This window comes from Monodelphis domestica, chromosome 5 (assembly GCF_027887165.1).
Source record: "Monodelphis domestica isolate mMonDom1 chromosome 5, mMonDom1.pri, whole genome shotgun sequence".
In the NCBI taxonomy this organism is placed as follows: domain Eukaryota; kingdom Metazoa; phylum Chordata; class Mammalia; order Didelphimorphia; family Didelphidae; genus Monodelphis; species Monodelphis domestica.
In genome coordinates, this window is record NC_077231.1 from 4,227,036 (window position 1) to 4,244,397 (window position 17,362).

Here is a 17,362-nt window from a genome sequence, read left to right on the forward strand (position 1 = left end):
CCCGGCCGCACGGACAGTCCGTTCTGGACACGGTTCCAAGAGTCCGGCGGCCTGTCCTGGGCCCAATTCCCGGAGCCGACGTGGCGCGTCCCCTGGATCCGGAGACCAAGGCCCGGTTCCTCCCGGTCAAGCGAGGGGCTTCCCTGGGGCGGCCCACGTCCTTCCGGGACGCCCAGGATCTTGGCCAATTGAATTTCCTTTTCTCTTATGGACAAGCATCTTCTTTTGCCTCCTCCTACCGGAACAAAACTGCCGCACTGCCGTCTGAGAGCGCAGGGGGCGCTCTTCGTCCAGGGTCCACGCCCTCTGCGGGCCTTCCACGCCTGGCAGCCCTGGCACGGAGCGGTGTATCAGGGGCAGGATTTGCACCCGGGTTCTGACTCCTCCCACTGGGCTGGGCTGCCGGCCAAAAGGAGAATTGGTCCCGCCGTCCTGTGGCGGACCGGCCTCAGCCACCGGGAGGTCCCTGGAGGCAGGGAGCCGGCCTGCTGCTCCTGGGCCGGGGGTCTCAGGGGGGCGGCCGGACCCAAGAGCCTCGGGAACAGCCATCAGCATCCTGGGCACGGGCCGGGGGACCCAGAGGACCCTCGGGGCAGCCCGTCTGGAGACAGGATGAGGGGGACGGAGCCCTGGGGGGCTCCCCCGAGCTTTGCCCCGCCTCACCATCTCCCCTGCAGGTCTCAGCCTGGACAGGACGGAGGGAGGCATGGCCGGCCCTCAAAACCCCAGAGACATGGGGAAGCTTTGGGCTGGGGGGCTCAAGACAAGGGTCCGGTTGGGACCTTTCACGGTGGACGCAGAGCCAAGCCTGGGAGGCCCTGGGGTCCAGTCTGGCCTCAGACTCTTCTTCGCTGGGTGACCGTGGGCACCTCCCACTGCCTTGTCCTGCTGCCTCAGCACCAGGTCCTGCTATCGGTTCCAAGCGAAAGCCTCAAAGTCCGGAACGGAGGGCAGAAAGGAGCTCAAGGGCCCCTGGCCAACTCCGCCCGGACCCCAAGAGGTCAGCCGGCCACAGGCGCAAATTGGAGCCACTTCCCTCAGTCTGGCCCACCGCCGGACGCCCCGAGAGGCTCCCAAGGCCCTGCCAGGCCTTCCACTCCTTAGGGGAGCCCCCTGGGCTGTCTCGTTCTTCGCTTTTAACCCCTCCCTCCTTCAGCGCTGCGGGTGGGCTCCGGGGCGGGAGAGCGGTTCGGGCTAGGCCACGGGGCCAAGTGACTTGCCCAGGGTCACCCCTGGCCGGGCTCTCAACCCGCTGAGCCACAAGCATTTGGGAGAAGGCTGCAGGCCCTCTGAGAACCAAGAGAAGGCGCGAGCCTGTGGGGGATGAGGCTGGGGGGAGGCACGGGGGCCCCTCGTCCGTCCTCTGCTTTGGGGGCTCTCACCGGACCCTGGGCACGGGCACCCACAGCAAGGCCGTCTGTCCGTCTCGCCAGCTCGCTCCCTCTCCGTCCCAGGACAAGCAAGCGGCCCCCCTCCCGCGTCGTCTCTAGCCCAGCGGCCCTGCCACCCCTCTGCCTCTCCCATCCCCAAAGCCCCAGCTAGCGCTTCCCTCCCCCCCAGCCTATCGTCTCCTGTCTCGGCCTGCTTTCTTTTTCCGAACAAAAAGCCCTCCCAGAATCGGGCGCAGAGTGGAGAGGGGGTAAGTGACTTGGCCAGGGTCCCACGGCGAGAAGGGAGGCCTGAGCCCGCCGCTGCCCCCTCGCCATACGGCCTGCGCATGCCCTCCTCGCCTCCTCTGCCTCGGCTCCGAGGGCTCTCTCCCCAGGACTGGCCAAAGGTGCGGCTGCGCTCCTGTGTCCACTCTCCCTCCTGGGGCCCCCAGAGGTACAATTCCAGACCCGCCCCCTCCCCTGGGATGTTGAGAGGCCAAACTGGTCAAGGCCATTCCTAAGATGGGGCGCCCAGGGCCGAGGACAGACGAGGCCCGCCTCTGCGGCCGGGGGGGCACGTGTGTCCCTGCTCCTCGGCGCCACAGCGCCAGAAAAGGGACTGCCCATGCTCGTGGCTTCCTCAGAGGAAAGCGGATAGCATTGTGGCAGAGGCGAGCCATGGAGACGCGGGGCCGATGCTCTGGGCTCCAGGCGGCCTTTCTCCCCCTCCCCAGAGGAACGCTCAGCCAGGGGCAGAGGGAGGAGGGACCTGCTGGGGCTCCCCTTGGGATCCCCATCCCTCCTTCGGGGGCCGGGAGCTGAGGCCGAATGCTCGGGGACCCAGCAGAAGCTGGCAGCCCCGGAACCAGATCCGCCACAGGTCCTTGGGCCGCTTTCCAACAGCAGAGAAAGGCCTGCAGAGCGGGTCCTAGAACCACCGGCCGGGTAGAGCGGAGGCCAGTGTAAGGCTCGCGCTCCTGGGGCCACTGTTCCTCCGGCCCCAGCTGGTCCTCATCCTCTTAAGCCGCAGCCGGGGCTTTGCAGGGCCGCTCTGGGGTTTGCCCGGCGTCCGCAGCCCCCCTCCCGGGGAGTGGAAGAGAGCAGGAGGACGAGAAGGTGCACAGGAAAGTCAAACTGTACCCAGCGTGGCAAGAAAGCAAAGGTCTGAGCGAGCGAGCGTCACGGCGAAGGTGAAGGTAAGCCTTTAATTGGAGATGCAGGTGACAGGAAAAGAATCAGCCGAACCCACCATTTCATTGGAGGAAGCAGGGAGAGGAGGGCGGAGGGTCCTTGCAATCCATGATAAGAGGCTAGGCAGGGAGAAAAGGACTCTGGGAACGTCTCGGTCGTGCTGCCTTTCACACTTAGAGCTCCCGAGCGGCATGATGAGGAGGGCGGCGGTGCAAACCCCCAGTACCAGGACCTGCTCGCTCGTCCCCCCCGGAGCGGCAGGACCCTCCGCAGGAAAGGAAGCGCAGACGTTCTCTAGAGTGCATGTGTGTCCGTCCGGGCCAACTCCCGGGTCACGGAATCGCCTCCACGTAATTGGCAGGGTACAAGCCGACCTGCCCGCTGTCCAAGCGACCTTTGCACCAGCCCTGCTCGTCTTCATCCTCGATCTTGGTCAGCTCGTCACCTGCAGAAACAAGAGTGGATGTGAAGGGGGATGGAGCAGCCCCGGGGCCTTCGGGCCGAGGCCGACCCACTCAGCTCAGGCTGGGGGCTGGAGTTTAACTCGCTCCGACCCCTGAGCCCCCGGCTAGAGGGAAGAAAGGAGGACGAGGTGGGACAAAAAAGAAAAGGGCTGCCCAAGCTCCCCACGGAAGCTCAGTGGCATCTCCGCGGCCCCCGACAGGCGCCAGATGCTCTCAGATGGGACGTCCTGGCTTCCCACGGGGCCTTGGACACTGCCTCGCTGTGTGACCCTGGGCGAGTCACTTCAGCCTGTGGCCCAGGCATCCTCCTGCCTTGGAGCCGGCACACAGCATCGACTCTGAGCCCAAACCGTGCCCAAGGCCGGCCCGTCCGACGGATGCAAGTCAACGTACCGGCTTTGAAACTGAGCTCGTCGTGTTCCTGGCCTTCGTAGTCATAGAGCGCTCGAACCCGCACCTCGGTCCCGGAGGTGGGGTCTTCCTCAAAGGGGTTGGAGTCCCCGTTGGCGTCCGTGGAGGAGAAGGGATTGTTGGCCTCTTCGTCAGACCACTCGGTCGGGTAGCTCTGCGCCTTCTCATAGCTGCCGACGCTGCAAGGGAACCTGCGGTCACCCTCCTCGGGCCAGAGCAGGGGCCGCTGGGGGGTGACTGGTGCCCCACCCCGTCCTGCCCCCGCGTGGACCAGAGGCCTCCTGCAGCCCGGGGGGACACCCAAGCCCCATTCACCACCCAGCGGGCCCCGGCCAGCCAAGAGTCCAGATGTGGGGGGCTCGCCCGGGGCGAAGAGGACCAGAACCAAGTGACAGCGTGAGCCGGCTGTGCCCAGGCGCCGAGTGAGAGCCCAGAGGAAGAAAGACAGCAGATCAGAGAGGGCCCGGCTTGGGGTCTCATGCAGGGGGCACCTGAGGAGGGAGGGGGAGGGGAGAGGAGGGGGAGGAGGGGGAGGAGGAGGGAAAGGGGGATGGAGGGAGGAGGAGGAGGGGAAGGGGGAGGGAGGAGGAGGAGGGGAAGAGGAAGGGGGAGGAGGGGGAGGAGGAGGGGGAGGGGGATGGAGGGAGGAGGAGGAGGGGAAGGGGGAGGGAGGAGGAGGAGGGGAAGGGGAAGGGGGAGGAGGGGGAGGAGGAGGAGGGGAAGGGGATGGAGGGAGGAGGGGGAGGGGAGAGGAGGGGAAGGGGATGGAGGGAGGAGGGGAAGGGGAAGGGGGAGGAGGAGGAGGAGGAGGAGGAGGGGAAGGGGGAGGGGGAGGAGAAAGAGGAGGAGGAGAGGAAGGGGGAGGGGGAGGAGGGGGAGGGGGGGAAGCAGGAGGAAGTCAATGGCAGAGCTTTCACCAACTTTTTCTGCTTGTTGTCTTCCTTCTCACTGACGGTGCTCTCGGCGTCCTCTTCGTCCTCAAAGGGGTTGTAGCTGGACGGGGACTGCACCGACAGAACGGTGTCACTCTGCACACTGAGGGTACTATTGGGGAGAGAAGCCGCCGCCGTGAGCCCGTCTGCTGCGGCAGCGCCCACAGCCAGCCGGGCTGGAGGGAGGCCCCTCGGCCCTCCGAGTCGGGCCGGCGGCCGCACTGCCCTCTGGGGCCCTGGGACGGGCACCCCCGAAGGGAGCCCCCCGACTAGAGATGGCGGAAGGGCCGGGGCCGCACGGGGGGCACGTGAGGGAGGAAAGCCTCGGGCTAGCCGGAGGCCCCGCGATCTCGGCCGGGCAGGGTCTCCCTCCGCAGGCAGGGGGGCCTTCGCCCTCCGGGGCACCCCTCACCGCTCCTAGGTGGGCCTCAAGAAGGCCCGCAGAGGCAGCTCATGGGAAGCCTCTGGGGAGCAGGCCCCGAGGTCCTGGGTTCAAGTGTGGCCTCAGGGGCCCCGGGCCAGTCCCTTCGCTCCCCCGCCCAGCCTGCCCGCTCCTCGGCGGCGAGACTCCCGAAGGGAAGGGAAGGGAAGGGAAGCTTAAAGGCAAGAACCGGACGTCCGGCAGGGGGCCGGGCAGGCCGCGGCCCGAGGCCTCCACACGAGACGTGCTGGGAGGCCGCTCACCTGCTGTGCTTGGGGCAGGCCAGGACCTGGTCGCCCGTCTGGCTGATGCCCATCAGGGTCACGCCGTCCGAAGCCTTCTTCTTCTCTCGGCGGCTCAGCGTGCGGTTCAGGTCTGCCGACCACTCCTGGACGGAGGGAGGAGCAGCCGCTCGCAAGGAGAGCCCGGCCGGCCGCCCCCTCCCCCTCGTCAGCGCCGCAGAGAAGGAAACCGAGGCGCCGCCTCTGAGGCCTGGGCGGTGGCCGGGGCCCGCGGGGCCCCCCAACTCCCCCGCCCCCGCCCCGGGGATCTCTTGGTGCCAGAAGGCCCATTCTCGCCTTCCCGTCCTCGGGCCGAGGGTGCTGTTAACAGCCATTCAGAGACTGCCTCAGTGGCCCCGAGTCCTGGGTTCAAGTGCCCCCATTCCCCAGCGCCTGTGCAGACGCCCCTCAGCCTCAGGCTGCGGCCAGGTGAGGGGGCGGAGGGACCCGCCTGGGCACCAGCGAGCCAGTGTCCAAGGCCAGACTCTGCCCACTGAGCGCCCCAGGCGCCTCCGCCGGCACCAGAAGGCAGCTCTGCTCGGCCCACAGCCGACCTTTCCCCAAGGCTTCTGGGTGGGCAAAGGACGGGAAAAGCCTCAGAGAGACGGAGGGAGGCAGCGGCCCGGCGGCCATTCCGCTGTCAACATGGAATCTGGGAACCCCAAACTGGGGTCCTGGAGGGATCTGATGAACCCCAAGTTTCAGGACTAGCTTGTAGGTTGGAGACCCCCAAGCCTGTCCCGTGGAATCCGGGCTGGCCGTTTCAGAGCGAGTGGGGGATCCTCAGGAGGAGGAGGAGCCTGGTCGGCTGGGACTAAGCAGATGCCAAGGACCCTCCTTGTCTCGGGTGTCTCCCCCGGGGTCCTCTCCCGAGAGGACCCCCACCCGGGCAGGGACCATCCCTTGGTCTGCACAGCGAGCAGCCCCTTCCCTCGCCCCCGCCTCTGGCCACGATGCCTTCTCAAGCTCGATTGTGCTGTCAGTGCAGTCTGAACCCTCCATTTCCTCGGAGCTCTAGGGACGCCCCTCATCTTTCCCTGCCCTGCACTCCCCAAAGGGTCGAGGCTCCCCAAGTTCTTGTGTTCCCCGGAGTCCAACCTCGTAGCGCCGAACCCCTTTTCCCTCGACTAGAGAGTGATGTGGACCGTTCATAGTTCTGCGAAGCCCCGGCTGCTGGAGCCCTCCCGCTCACGGGGACCCCCGAGGCACCCCCACAGCCCGTCTGGGGTTGGGTCAGGAGTCCGGTTAGCAGAGGGCCGGGGAAGGGCTCTCGGAGGCAGGACCCGCATCTCGGGTTTGGGAGGGACTCGCTCTTTCATGAAGGCATCCCTGGCTGGGCATCTGTGGGGTGCAGAGCCGCATGGTCCGCAGTGCCCCCAAAAGGTGGGGCAAGTCACATGGTTACCAAGCGCGGACCCGAGGCAGGGGAGCATGTCCAAGTTAACAGCGCCAAGGCCCTCCCCTCCCCTCTTCCTACAGCCGCAGCCCCGCCGGGGGCCAGGAGCCAGCCGGAGCACACCTGGGGGAGGCTCTGGGGGCGCAGCCTCGGCCCCCACGTGAGCAGACCCGCCCGGACGCGGGTGGGAAAGTCTGAGCCCCTGGGGAGCCCCTCACACGGAGGGGGCGGCCGGGCCAGGCCACATTCCTGGACAAAGCCAGGGCCCGAGGCCCGGGCTCCGGCTCCCCGCTCGGGGCAGTCCCAGGCTCCGGCTCTGGCTCCCCACTCGGGGCAGTCCCAGGCTCCGGCTCCGGCTCCCCACTCGGGGCAGTCCCAGGCTCCGGCTCTGGCTCCCCGCTCGGGGCAGTCCCAGGCTCCGGCTCCGGCTCCCCACTCGGGGCAGTCCCAGGCTCAGGCTCCGGCTCCGGCTCCCCACTCGGGGCAGTCCCAGGCTCCGGCTCTGGCTCCCCGCTCGGGGCAGTCCCAGGCTCCGGCTCCGGCTCCCCACTCGGGGCAGTCCCAGGCTCAGGCTCCGGCTCTGGCTCCCCGCTCGGGGCAGTCCCAGGCTCAGGCTCCGGCTCCGGCTCCCCACTCGGGGCAGTCCCAGGCTCCGGCTCTGGCTCCCCGCTCGGGGCAGTCCCAGGCTCCGGCTCCGGCTCCCCACTCGGGGCAGTCCCAGGCTCAGGCTCCGGCTCTGGCTCCCCGCTCGGGGCAGTCCCAGGCTCCGGCTCTGGCTCCCTGCTCGGGGCAGTCCCAGGCTCAGGCTCCGGCTCTGGCTCCCCGCTCGGGGCAGTCCCAGGCTCAGGCTCCGGCTCCGGCTCCCTGCTCGGGCCAGGCCCAGCCACAATTCCAAAGGGCCCAAAGCCTCAAGAAAGCCGGCCTGAAGGCAGCGCTGAGCCAGGCACAGGTGGCCGGAGGCGCGAGCCTTCCCCACGGGCCTTGCCAGCGGCATCTCCCCCTCCCCTCTGGGTCTCGCTCTAGCGGCCTCTTCCAGGGGAACAAGATTTCTGCATGGATTTTACTCCTCTGCCTGCAGTCTGCCCACGTGCGTTTGTTTGCCTTGCCCGGGCCTGGGGGCCGTCGCTCAGCCCCCCCTCCCCAATCAAAGCACAACTTACTTCGTCCTTTGGGCCCGGAAAGCATAAAAAAAAACAACACGTTTCATGAGAAAGATTTCGCCAGGCCCCGGCACAGGCCCCATGAGCAGACCTCCCCGGGCAGCTGGCTCTGGTCAGCAGAGTCCAGCCGCCCTGCGTGTGCCCCTTCCAGAGGACGGTCCCTCACCCTCTGCCCGGCAGCTGCCTGCTGGGAGCACCAAGGCTCGTGGCAGGGCCGGTGGGCAGGAGGCCGCGTGGCGCAGAGCCTGGCTGGCTGCTAGCTTGGAGGACGCATCCTTTAAGTCTCGCCCATGGGGCCCGGGCGCGTCTCTCCAGGCCGGGGACACAGGCCGAGGGCTCCGCAGACCCCCGTGCCCAGCCGCGCCGGGTCCACCGCAGGGCCTGCCAAGGTGGGCCAGGCTGCGGCACGTCCCTGGCCCGGAGCCCTGCCGAGACGCCTCCCAGTCGTGGCACCCTAAAGAGCCTCAAGCTCCTGGCCGAGGGCAGGGCCGGGGGGCCTGGGGGACCTCGTCCAGCCCCCCACCTGGAGGGGCCCCAGGGCCATTTCAGAAGAACGAGAACTCTTTGGCCAATTGTTTTCAAACCCTTCCTGTCCCTTTTAGAGTCACTACTGGACAATGGGAGGGAAGTGACTTGCCCAGGGTCACCTGGCCAGGAAGTACCGGTGGGCACATCTGAACCCAGGCTCCATCGAGGGAGCCACCCCTAGGAGAGGACATTTAGAGCGAAGCCGATCACCACCATCGTCACTCGGCGAGAGAAAACAAAGCTCTTTAAGGGACTCGCCAAAGGGCCGGAAGCAGGGCCTCTGGGGTCCTGGGAGGAGGGAACGGGAGGCTCCGGGGCATCCCCAGGAGCACAGCCCGCCTGCCGCTGGGCACACGCTCGGGCCCTCTCCTGGCGGGGCCTCCACCTTCCTGGAGGAGTGACAGCACAGTCCCGGGGAGGGCCACCCGCCTAGGCCCCCAGCTGCTGAAAGGGGGCTCCCCACTGTCCTCGCGCCGCCCCCCCAAGCCTGGGCCCTGCATCCTCTGTGGTCGCCGTGGCTGGCCCCCTGGCTGTGGGGGCCTCAGTAACGAGGGTGAGAAAAGGGCGCCAGGAGGGCTGCCGCCTACCTCGAACTGGGGCCAGTTCATGGACATTCCAGGGCCGTGGCTGGCTCGGAACCACCTCAGGTCCTCCATGGCGTCTGCTGCCTGGATGCTCTGCTCCAGCTCCCGGTAGATGCTCTTGTAGCTGTGCCAGGGAGAGAACGGGGCGTCACTGCGGGGCTCCCTAAGGCCTGGGCCGGAGAGGCAAACAGCCCTGGGTTCAAGGCCCAGCCCCTGCCCTCAGGGTGCACAGGGTCCATCTAACTGGAGAAGTACGTCCAGGAGGGGAGCCGTGACCACACCGATGGACCAAAAGCTCAGGATAACGACAAGGCATCGGTCACGTGCCCATTTCACAGATGAAGACACAGGCCGAGACAGGAACGGGGTAACCTTCAGGGCAGAGCCCATATGAAAAAGCCCGGCTGGCGCCTCAGAGGATGCCAGGGCTCAGCCCGCCCCACTCCACTTGGGCTGCTGAGGGATGATGGGGGACCCGTCCGAAGTGCCCCTCCTCATCTCCCACCGGGCAGCAGTCCCATCACGGACACCCCGATCCTGGTCACCCCTCCAGGAGGAGGATCGGTCGGGAGAGAGCGTAGTTCCCTGCCGAGGCCGGCTTTTCTCTGCCTCAACACTGGGGGCCCAGGGCCTACTGCTTCCGTATTTGCATCACTACCACATAGAGCCTGCTCTAGGGGGCTGCTAGGAGAGAGTGCCAGGCCCAGAGATACTTCCTAGCAGGGTGACTCTGGGCAAGTCCCTGCTCTTCTGTCTTGGAACCAGTACATGTTGCCTCCAAGATGGAAGGTGAGCCTACCGTGTGCTAGGCGCCGCGGGCAGTGCTATGGGCACAAAGGGGCCAGGGGCCAGGCCCGCCGGAGGCCCTGTGCTTCCTCCCCCTCCCAGGAGACAAGAGCGGTGCATCCCCCCAGGAGGAGCCTCTGCTCGGGCCCAGCACTGGGCCTGGCTCGGGGGGCAGGCACGGCAGCTCTGGCCGGTACCAGGGCTCAGGCCTGGGTCATTTCTACCTGAGGCCACAGCAGGACAGAGCTGAGGGTCACTCGAGGCAGCCTGCCGCATCCCCCCCTTTACCTGGTGCTGTTCGACAGGTCAAGATGCCTCTGGACATCCAGGAGCACTTCCCGGAAGAAGCGCAGCCGCTTTTCCTCAGACTGCTGGCACTGCTCGAACACCTGCTCCATGTTCTCCATGTACTGGGGGGTCCCCTGGTCCAGCTCCTTCAGGGACTTCTCGTACTTCTCCTTGGTCTGGAAAAGGCCCCCCAAAAGGATGGTCAGATGGTGCCCTGCGACCAGCCCTCCCTGCACAATGGCTCCCCCCTTCACTGGGGTTCAGTGTGCCTAGCGAGCGGGTGACAAAGCCAAAAAGGCGGTCAATGGTTCCGGCTCTCAGAGTGCTTCCATTCAAGCAGGGCAACGAGACAGTCACACGTGTGTGTCAGCTGCTTGGTTCTGGGGGGCCCACAGAGGGGCCAAGACAGCAGAGATCACGTGGAGGGGACAGGCTGGGAAGGGCTGGAAAGGTCACGTGGCGGGGGGGGCATCTCTTTAGTCTCGGGGCCTTCGGGGCGCCCTAGCTGCGCAGAGCTCACGTAACAGTCCCAGCCCAGAGTGCTCATGGGAGACAGACTGGGGGACAGCGAGGCCTTTCATGAGGATGAGGAAGGGGACAAGTTTCTGTGGAGACCTGCGACATCCGGAGGCACGTCTGGGAGCTGGCTGGGCCCCCAGCCGGAGAGGAGGGACAGGAGGGGGCTCAGGACAGAGGCCGGAGGACCCCCCCATTGAGGGAGGCGACACGAAGGAAGGAGCGGCAGCGGGGACCAGGGAGGGGCTGTCGGGTGGGCAGGAGGACAACGGAGAGAGCAGTGCCGGGGCGGCCAGAGAGGACTGAAGAGCGGCTAATCCTGGCGGGCGCTCGCCAGAATGCCGGAGTCAGAGAGAGCGCCGGGCCGGGCACTCGGACCCCTTCAGGGACTGTGACAGCAAAGCAAACCCCGGGGCCCGCCTCCACCCCTTCCTGGTCGGGAGACCTTGGCCAAGTCCCTTAGCCGCAGCCCGGCTGACAAGGCAACTAGAGGCCTGGGCCCAGAGCTCCCCGCAAAGCTGGGAGCGTGGGCGTCTGCAGGCCGCCGCGGGCACTGCCCGTGACTCGGGCTCACATCGGCCCCCGCCTCCCCGATCTGGACGACGACCCCCACCTCGAGCCCGGAGGCCGGCCGGGGAGCTGGGAAGCTCCTCCATGGCCCCGGGAAGGCCGGCTCCGAGGCCAGAGCCCAACACCAACAAGGCCCGACAGAGCCTGGCTGCAGTGTGCCCCGCGCGGGTGAGGATGTGGGGTGCAGGGAGGGTCCCCGACACCCCCGGACGGATGAGCCGCTGCGTGCTCTCGGGACGGCGCCCTTAGGAAGCCTTTGGGGGGCCGGGCAGGGCACCCCGGGCTCCGAGCGAATCCCTCCCCCGGCCCTCAGCACCGGCGGCAGGTTCTCTGTCCGTGAAATGGGGCCAGCGATGCTCGGCGAGCCTTAGCGCGCTACCCGAATCTCTCTCTGGGACCCCAGCAGCCCCCCAAATCCTGGGCTGACGTCTCTAATCAACAGCGCGACAGGCGCGAAGGAAGTCCGGCATCTCCGAGGCTTTCTTCCTGGCACCTGCCGCCCCCCGCACTGTACTGTAGTGCGTGCGCGCCTCTCGGCTCTCTGGGGGCCCAGACGTGTCCGCTGCCCGCAGGCACCCCGAGGCCCCGAAGGCGCAGGCCTGGGCAGCGGGGGGCAGTGAGCAAGCGTCTGGGGACTCACTTGAACCCAGGACCTCCCTCCGGCTTCCACCACGCTCTGCTCAGTCCCCAGCCGGCTCCGTGGATAGAGCCAGGCCGAGACGGAACTCTGGGGGAGGGGAGCGCTTCTCGGCCGGGAGGACCCCATGTGGGGCTCGGGGAGCCCCCCGTCTGGGACCTCCCCGGCCCTCAGGGCCCCCCTCAACGCCCCGGGAGCAGAGGAGCAGAGAAGCGGGGGGGGGGGAGCCCCGGAAAGCTCCAAGAGGCTGGGGGCAGAACGGGGTGCGGGGCGGCCCCTACCTTCAGCACGTCCTGCTTGCACTTCTCCACTTTGTCCTGGAGCTTCTTGAGCTGCTCCGGGTTGAGGGCCGGGTCGGCCTTGCTGTTGCTCTCCCGGGACACGGCCAGCTTCTCCTCCTTGCAGGCGGCGTGGTGCGCCTTCTTGGACGCCTCCACCTACGGGGAGAGCCTCGGTGAGCCTCCGGGGAGGGCAGGCGGGGGAGGGGAGGAGAAGCGCTCCAGGCGGGCCGGGGCCCTGGCGGGGTACCTCCTTGAGCTTCTTCGCCCAGGGCTTCTGGGCCTTCCTGAAGCCCTCCTCGGCCTCGCGGGTCTCCTTGAAGCCTCCCATCATCTGCTTGTGGAAGGCCTCCTTCTGCCAATTCTTGATCTTCTCGAAGTCGTCGTTCATGAGCGCGGCCTTCACCTCGAGGTGCAGCTCGCTCACCTTCTCCGCCTCGGACATCACGGCGTGCCAGGCCTTCTCCACGGTCCCGTACTGCGGCCCTGGGCGCAAGGAGGGCGCGTGGGGGCGGGGCACGTCCCCGGGGACCGCCGGCCCCTCCCTGACTCCCACGTCCTTAATGGCGCCCAGCTGGGGGAGAAGGAACCCCAGGGATGCCCCTCCCCCCGTCACCAGAGGGCCTGGCGCCCTCCGAAGGATCCTGGGGTTTCCCGCTCACACCGCCCTGGACCGTTGGGGCACCTCGGGCATCCCGGCCAATCAGAACTCTCCTGGCTGCCCCCACCCTGGTCCAGGCCTCATCCCTGTCATGCTGGGGCTCCTGCAAGAGCTTCTGGGGGGGGGGGTCTGCCTGCCCCAAGCCCCCCCACGTCCCGGCCCTCCCTCCTCAATCGATGCTGGAGGGGCCGAATACGAACGCTGTGCTTGGCATTCAAAGCCCTCCAGGACCTCCCACCCATCTCGCCAACCTTCTGACACCTTACCGCCCCCCCCCCGGAGGCCGTGACCCCACAACTCGAGGCTGTTCCTGGTGCTGCCTCGCACAGCAGAACGTCTGCCCCGTCAGATGGGGAGCTCGTGGGGGCAGGCTGCAAGCTCTGGGCAGAGCCGCCCCTTCCCCGCCTCGCCTGTCTGCACAGGCCTCAGGTCCAAGAGCCAAGCGGGGGCAGCGAGGCGGCTCGGGGGCCTCCGCCCCGTCCTGGCTGGCTGAGCCCGTGTGCCTAGGCCTCGGAGCCCGAGCAAAGGGCTTCAAAAGCGAACCCCGCTAAATGGAGGGGGGTGTCGCTCTCCTTCCTGAATGCCTCCCAAACGTCCCATCGGTCCCTGTGGACGCTTGCCCAGAGTGCGCCTGACCCGGAGGGGGCTTCCACTTCCCTGGGTGGGCGGAGGAGAGAATCGGGGACTTCTGGGGAGCTGATGGTCCCCCCCAGATCGTTTGAGGAGGAAGGGCTTGCTGGAGAGGCCTGAGGCCCCTGCCTGGCTGGAGGCTGTCTGTCTGTCTGTCCCCCCTCGGGTGGGGGCGCTCAAGAGGCCCGCCTTCCTCGGACCCTACCGTGGGCCCAGCAGCCGCCATTCGCTAGGGAGGCCCTTGCGGCATCAGAAGCCACTCCACGAGGCTTCCCTTGCGGACTTTCTTGGTATTGCTGCTGAGACCCAAGGGCTAGGCAACGGGGTCCTTTCCCAGGGTCTCACGGCGAGGAAGTGTCTGAGGCCAGCCCGGAACCCAGGACCTCCCTCTCCAGGCCCGGTGCTCCTCTGTGGCCTCGCTCCTTCCTGCAGCGCCCTCTCGGACTCTCTTCTACCCCAGGAGAGGCCTGTGGGCCCCACCACGCAGAACAGGATCTGGCCCAAAGTGAGCACCAGCTCTGGGGCCGCCAGGGCCACGCTTGCTCCCCGCTCCGCCCTGGCACCGTGCCAGCGCGTGGGGTGGCGGCGGCCCTTCCCTCTCCCCTTTCCTGCACAGACCGCCCCATCACCGGGGTTGGAGCGGATCTTCGGTTCTCTCCAAGGGAGCCCCATGCTCGATCCTGCCTGCCCTGCGGCCCAGCCGTCTCCCCCTGGCTTCTCTCCTCCTTACGGTGGCAGGCCCAGGCAGGCTTCTAGGGACGTATCCTGTAAGAGCGGCCGCGCTTCTCTGGGCACTGAGCGAAAAGCAGGCCGGCCCTGGGCCTGCGGCTCTCCCCGAAGGGCCCGCCCTGCAGCCCCCCACCCGCGGGGCCCTCGCGGCCCAAAGGAGCCGGGCCGAAGGCTGGCCCTGCGCGCCCGTCGGGGCGTGAGGAAACGCCCCCTAAGCAGGCCGGGCTCTGCCCTAGCGGCTGGGCGAGCCGGCCCGGGGAAGGCCCCTTCGAAGCGGCTCGGCTCGACCGATTCTGTCTTTCTCTTGCCTCACTTGGCCGCGAGAACAAACGGGAGGGATGAAATGACCCAGAGGGGTCTAGTGGAGGAAACGGAGGCCTCGAGAAGCAGAAGGGCTGGGCCAGGGCCCTGGAGCTGCCCGTGGAGAGGCCGGAGGCCGGGCAGCCGCCCCGCGGCGGGAGCGCGAGCTGCCATCGCCGTCAAGACGTCGGAGCCGCAGCCCGAGCGGCGGGGGACGGCCAGGCCTACCCTTTTCCACGAGCTGCTTCCATCGCTTGGCCCACTCGGTGAGCTGCTGCGCGTAGGCCTTCTCGATGCGGGCCCGCTCGTGGATGCAGTTCATGAGGTCATTGCACAGTCGGTGGCCATCGTCAATCCTCTTGACCGTCCGCTTGTAGTTGCCAACCTGGAAGACAAGGCGACACGCCGCCGTCACTAGCCTGTCGTGGGAAGACGGCCCGTGCCCGGCAGCCCCGCCACAATCCCCGGCTGGAGGAGGGCCACTCGCAACGCCCCCCGCGCAAAGCCCGGCTGAGGGCCTTCTAGAGCCACCTCGGGGTCTTGGGGGCGCCCCCGCCCTCAGCTTCCCGGATGCCAGCCTGCCAAGTGCAGGCCCTCCAATGGCCGAGAGCGATGTTGCGTTCCCGACCCGGCGGCTCCTGTGGGACCTATTCAGCCTAGGAGCTTGGCACATACGCACAGGCCTTCCTCTCAGAAGCCATACCTCTGTTTCTCTTGTGGGGGGCTCTGCTCAGGTCATAAGCTGCCCACCCCTTAGAAAGAGAAGCCAGTGCGGGTTCAGAGAGACAATTCTGGGGTAGATTTCATTGTGATCCAAATTGAAATGGCCATAAAGGCTTTCGGCCCGAAAACAATTCTCACTGAAACTGAGATCGCTTCCGTCCTCTAAGCGGAGGTCTTGCCTGGCAATTTCCAGACTAAGCGCCGTGATGTAAAGCTCACATCGCGCCTCCAATGTAACAGTGCCGACGCGAGTGACGTGGACGCACGTCCAACCTTCCTGCACACCGGCAGGGATTGTGATTTCAAACTTGTGTGCACGTAGATTCAATCATAATGCAACGGGAAAAAAGCGCGACTTCCGGCCCCTTCCCTGCGGCTCCCCGAGGCAGAGCCAGGAAGAAGCCGGCTGGGGTTCGGAGGCTTCGTGGGACAAATCCGCGGTCTTAGATGGAATGTTTGGGAGATAAAATGCTGTCGCCTCTGCCAAGATTTCATCAAAAACGGCTGAATGAGGCGGGGGGATGGAGAGCCAGGCCGAGAGGCGGAGGGCCTGGGCTCAGACCTGGCTCAGGCACTTCCTGTTCCTGGCTCGGTGGCCCTGGGCGAGGCCCTTGACCCCCGGGCCTAGCCCTGACCGCCCTTCCGCCTCGGAGCCCACCCAGTGCCGATTCTAAGATGGAAGATGAGGCTTTCAAAAAAATGCTGAACAAACATTCCCCCATGACTGTGTTCTTGCCTTTCTCAGGCATTAAGAACGCTCCGGGCAAATTCACTCGCTCGCTCCCTCCCTTGACGAATGGTCGTCCCTCTGACCCGGACAACGGCCACGGGGGACGCAGAGGCCTTGGATGAGCTGAGCAGGGCCAGGAGAGCAGCCCCGCGGAGAGAACGAGGAACGGAGCCCCGGGGGCTCCGAAGGCTCGCCCTCGGACCCCAGGAAGAGGAGGAGACACCACTGCACACACGAGGACTTTCCAAATATGGTGTCTCATCTGGTTGAAATGTTTTGTCTCACCGTAAGGGACAGGTTCTGGCGGCCAGGTGGCCCAGTGGATAGAGCCAGGCCTGGGTTTGAACTTGGCCTCACACTGGCTGTGGCGTGACCCAGACTCCCTTCTGTCTTGGAACCAATAGGCAACACCGATCGTAAGGCGGAGGAGGAGAGCTAGCGTCAGCGGCGGCCGAGGGAAGAGGGAAGCGGCCCCAGGAATCCCGCCCTCCCCGGGGGCCCTGGGCCCAGCCGGCCCAGCCTGGCTCTGCCTTGCCCTGGCTGCAGGACAGCCCCCGCACCCTCCTGCACGAGGTGTCCCTCCCCAAGGGGCGAAGAGGCCAACGATGCCGCCACCTCCGACGCCGGGGCAGCAGCCGCCCGAAGCAGAAAAGAGCCGACAGGCCCACTTCGGGGAGAGCCCGGGAGGCTGCCCTTTTGTCCCAGCTCCCCGGAGGCAGCTCCCCTGAGCCGGCCTCTCATTGTCCCGTCCTCAGGGGAAACAGGCTGCGGCGGCTCATTACAGGCGAGGAGGCCGCCCTTCTGGCCTCTCAGGCGCACCCCTCGGCTCCCTCCGAGGCGAGCTTGCCACAACCCTAAAAGGGCACATTTCCGAGCCCTCCTCCACGGCCGGGGCAGAGAAGGCAGCAGTGACCACCCTGTCCTCGGCCGTAGTTGGCTTCCTTTGTGATCTCCCAGACTTTGCTCCAGCATTGCACCAGGCTCCTGAGAAGGGTCCCTGCACCCGAAAGAGAAGAAACTGCCCGGGGCCCCACGGAGGCGCTGCTGAGCCCGGGCCACCCCCTCTTCTCCCATCGCCCTCCCCCCTCCCCAGGCCTCTGTCCTGGGCCCTGCCCTCTTTCTCCCTTCCTCACTCCCAGGCACACAACGGCCCCCTCCAGGCCGGCAACTCTCAAATCCACCGTGTCTCAGCTCCAGTCAAGCTGCCTGGCACCCACCTCGAACTCGCGGCCTGCGTCTGCCTCCAAAGCCCCATCTCCCCCCCAAACCCTGCCCCCACCTTCCTCTGCAGTCCTTTAGCCCAGCCACTCCTCCCCTCTCTGGCTGCTTCAGAGGTGCACCAGGCCTGGCGCCCCGCTGGGGCCTGCCCCCAGGCCCCCCCACATCAGCCCTCCAGCCACCTGTCAAAGCCTGCTTGGACCCTCCGACGGCCCCTTCGATCAACAGCATCCAACGGACAAGCCTCCCCCGACGCTCTCCCCAAGAAGCCCATCCGAGCACGCCTTCTCTGGGCCTTCCCAATGCCCTGGCAGGGAAGGGCTTCAGAGGAAGTCCGCTGCTCGCAGCCTCTCTTACAGCCCAAGAGGTGGGCCTGCAGAGGCCGCCTCCAGGCCTGGGATTCTCAGCCCGGGCCAGGCCCGGCGTCTTCCTCGCGGCCTCTTCCCTTCGCCTGTCCCTGGAGCCTCGAAGGGAAAGAGAAGCTCCTCCTAGTCGGTTCACAGGAGGGAGCCCCGAGGCCACGCCGGCCTCCTCCAAAACAGGGTAGACCCGTCTCTG

At 67.0% G+C, this 17,362-nt stretch overlaps 2 protein-coding genes across 5 annotated transcripts in view; both read right to left on the reverse strand.

Moving 5' to 3' along the window:
- The window catches only part of ARFGAP3 (ADP ribosylation factor GTPase activating protein 3), a 137,349-nt gene that overhangs the window by 66,975 nt on the left and 53,012 nt on the right, over window positions 1–17,362 (reverse strand). The gene's annotated exons all lie outside the window — the stretch shown is intronic.
- Window positions 2,550–17,362, reverse strand: part of PACSIN2 (protein kinase C and casein kinase substrate in neurons 2) — a 72,941-nt gene continuing 58,128 nt past the window's right edge. For all 4 annotated transcript variants that reach the window (XM_056797482.1, XM_056797481.1, XM_056797480.1 and 1 more), the window contains 9 exons: window positions 14,362–14,518; window positions 12,064–12,299; window positions 11,817–11,972; window positions 9,813–9,988; window positions 8,742–8,862; window positions 5,053–5,177; window positions 4,358–4,480; window positions 3,419–3,615; window positions 2,550–3,006 (listed from right to left, as the gene is read on the reverse strand). In XM_056797482.1, the coding sequence (XP_056653460.1) occupies window positions 2,894–3,006; window positions 3,419–3,615; window positions 4,358–4,480; window positions 5,053–5,177; window positions 8,742–8,862; window positions 9,813–9,988; window positions 11,817–11,972; window positions 12,064–12,299; window positions 14,362–14,455 (1,341 nt within the window). In that variant the 5' untranslated portion in view covers window positions 14,456–14,518 and the 3' untranslated portion in view covers window positions 2,550–2,893. The remainder of the gene's footprint in view (window positions 3,007–3,418; window positions 3,616–4,357; window positions 4,481–5,052; window positions 5,178–8,741; window positions 8,863–9,812; window positions 9,989–11,816; window positions 11,973–12,063; window positions 12,300–14,361; window positions 14,519–17,362) is intronic.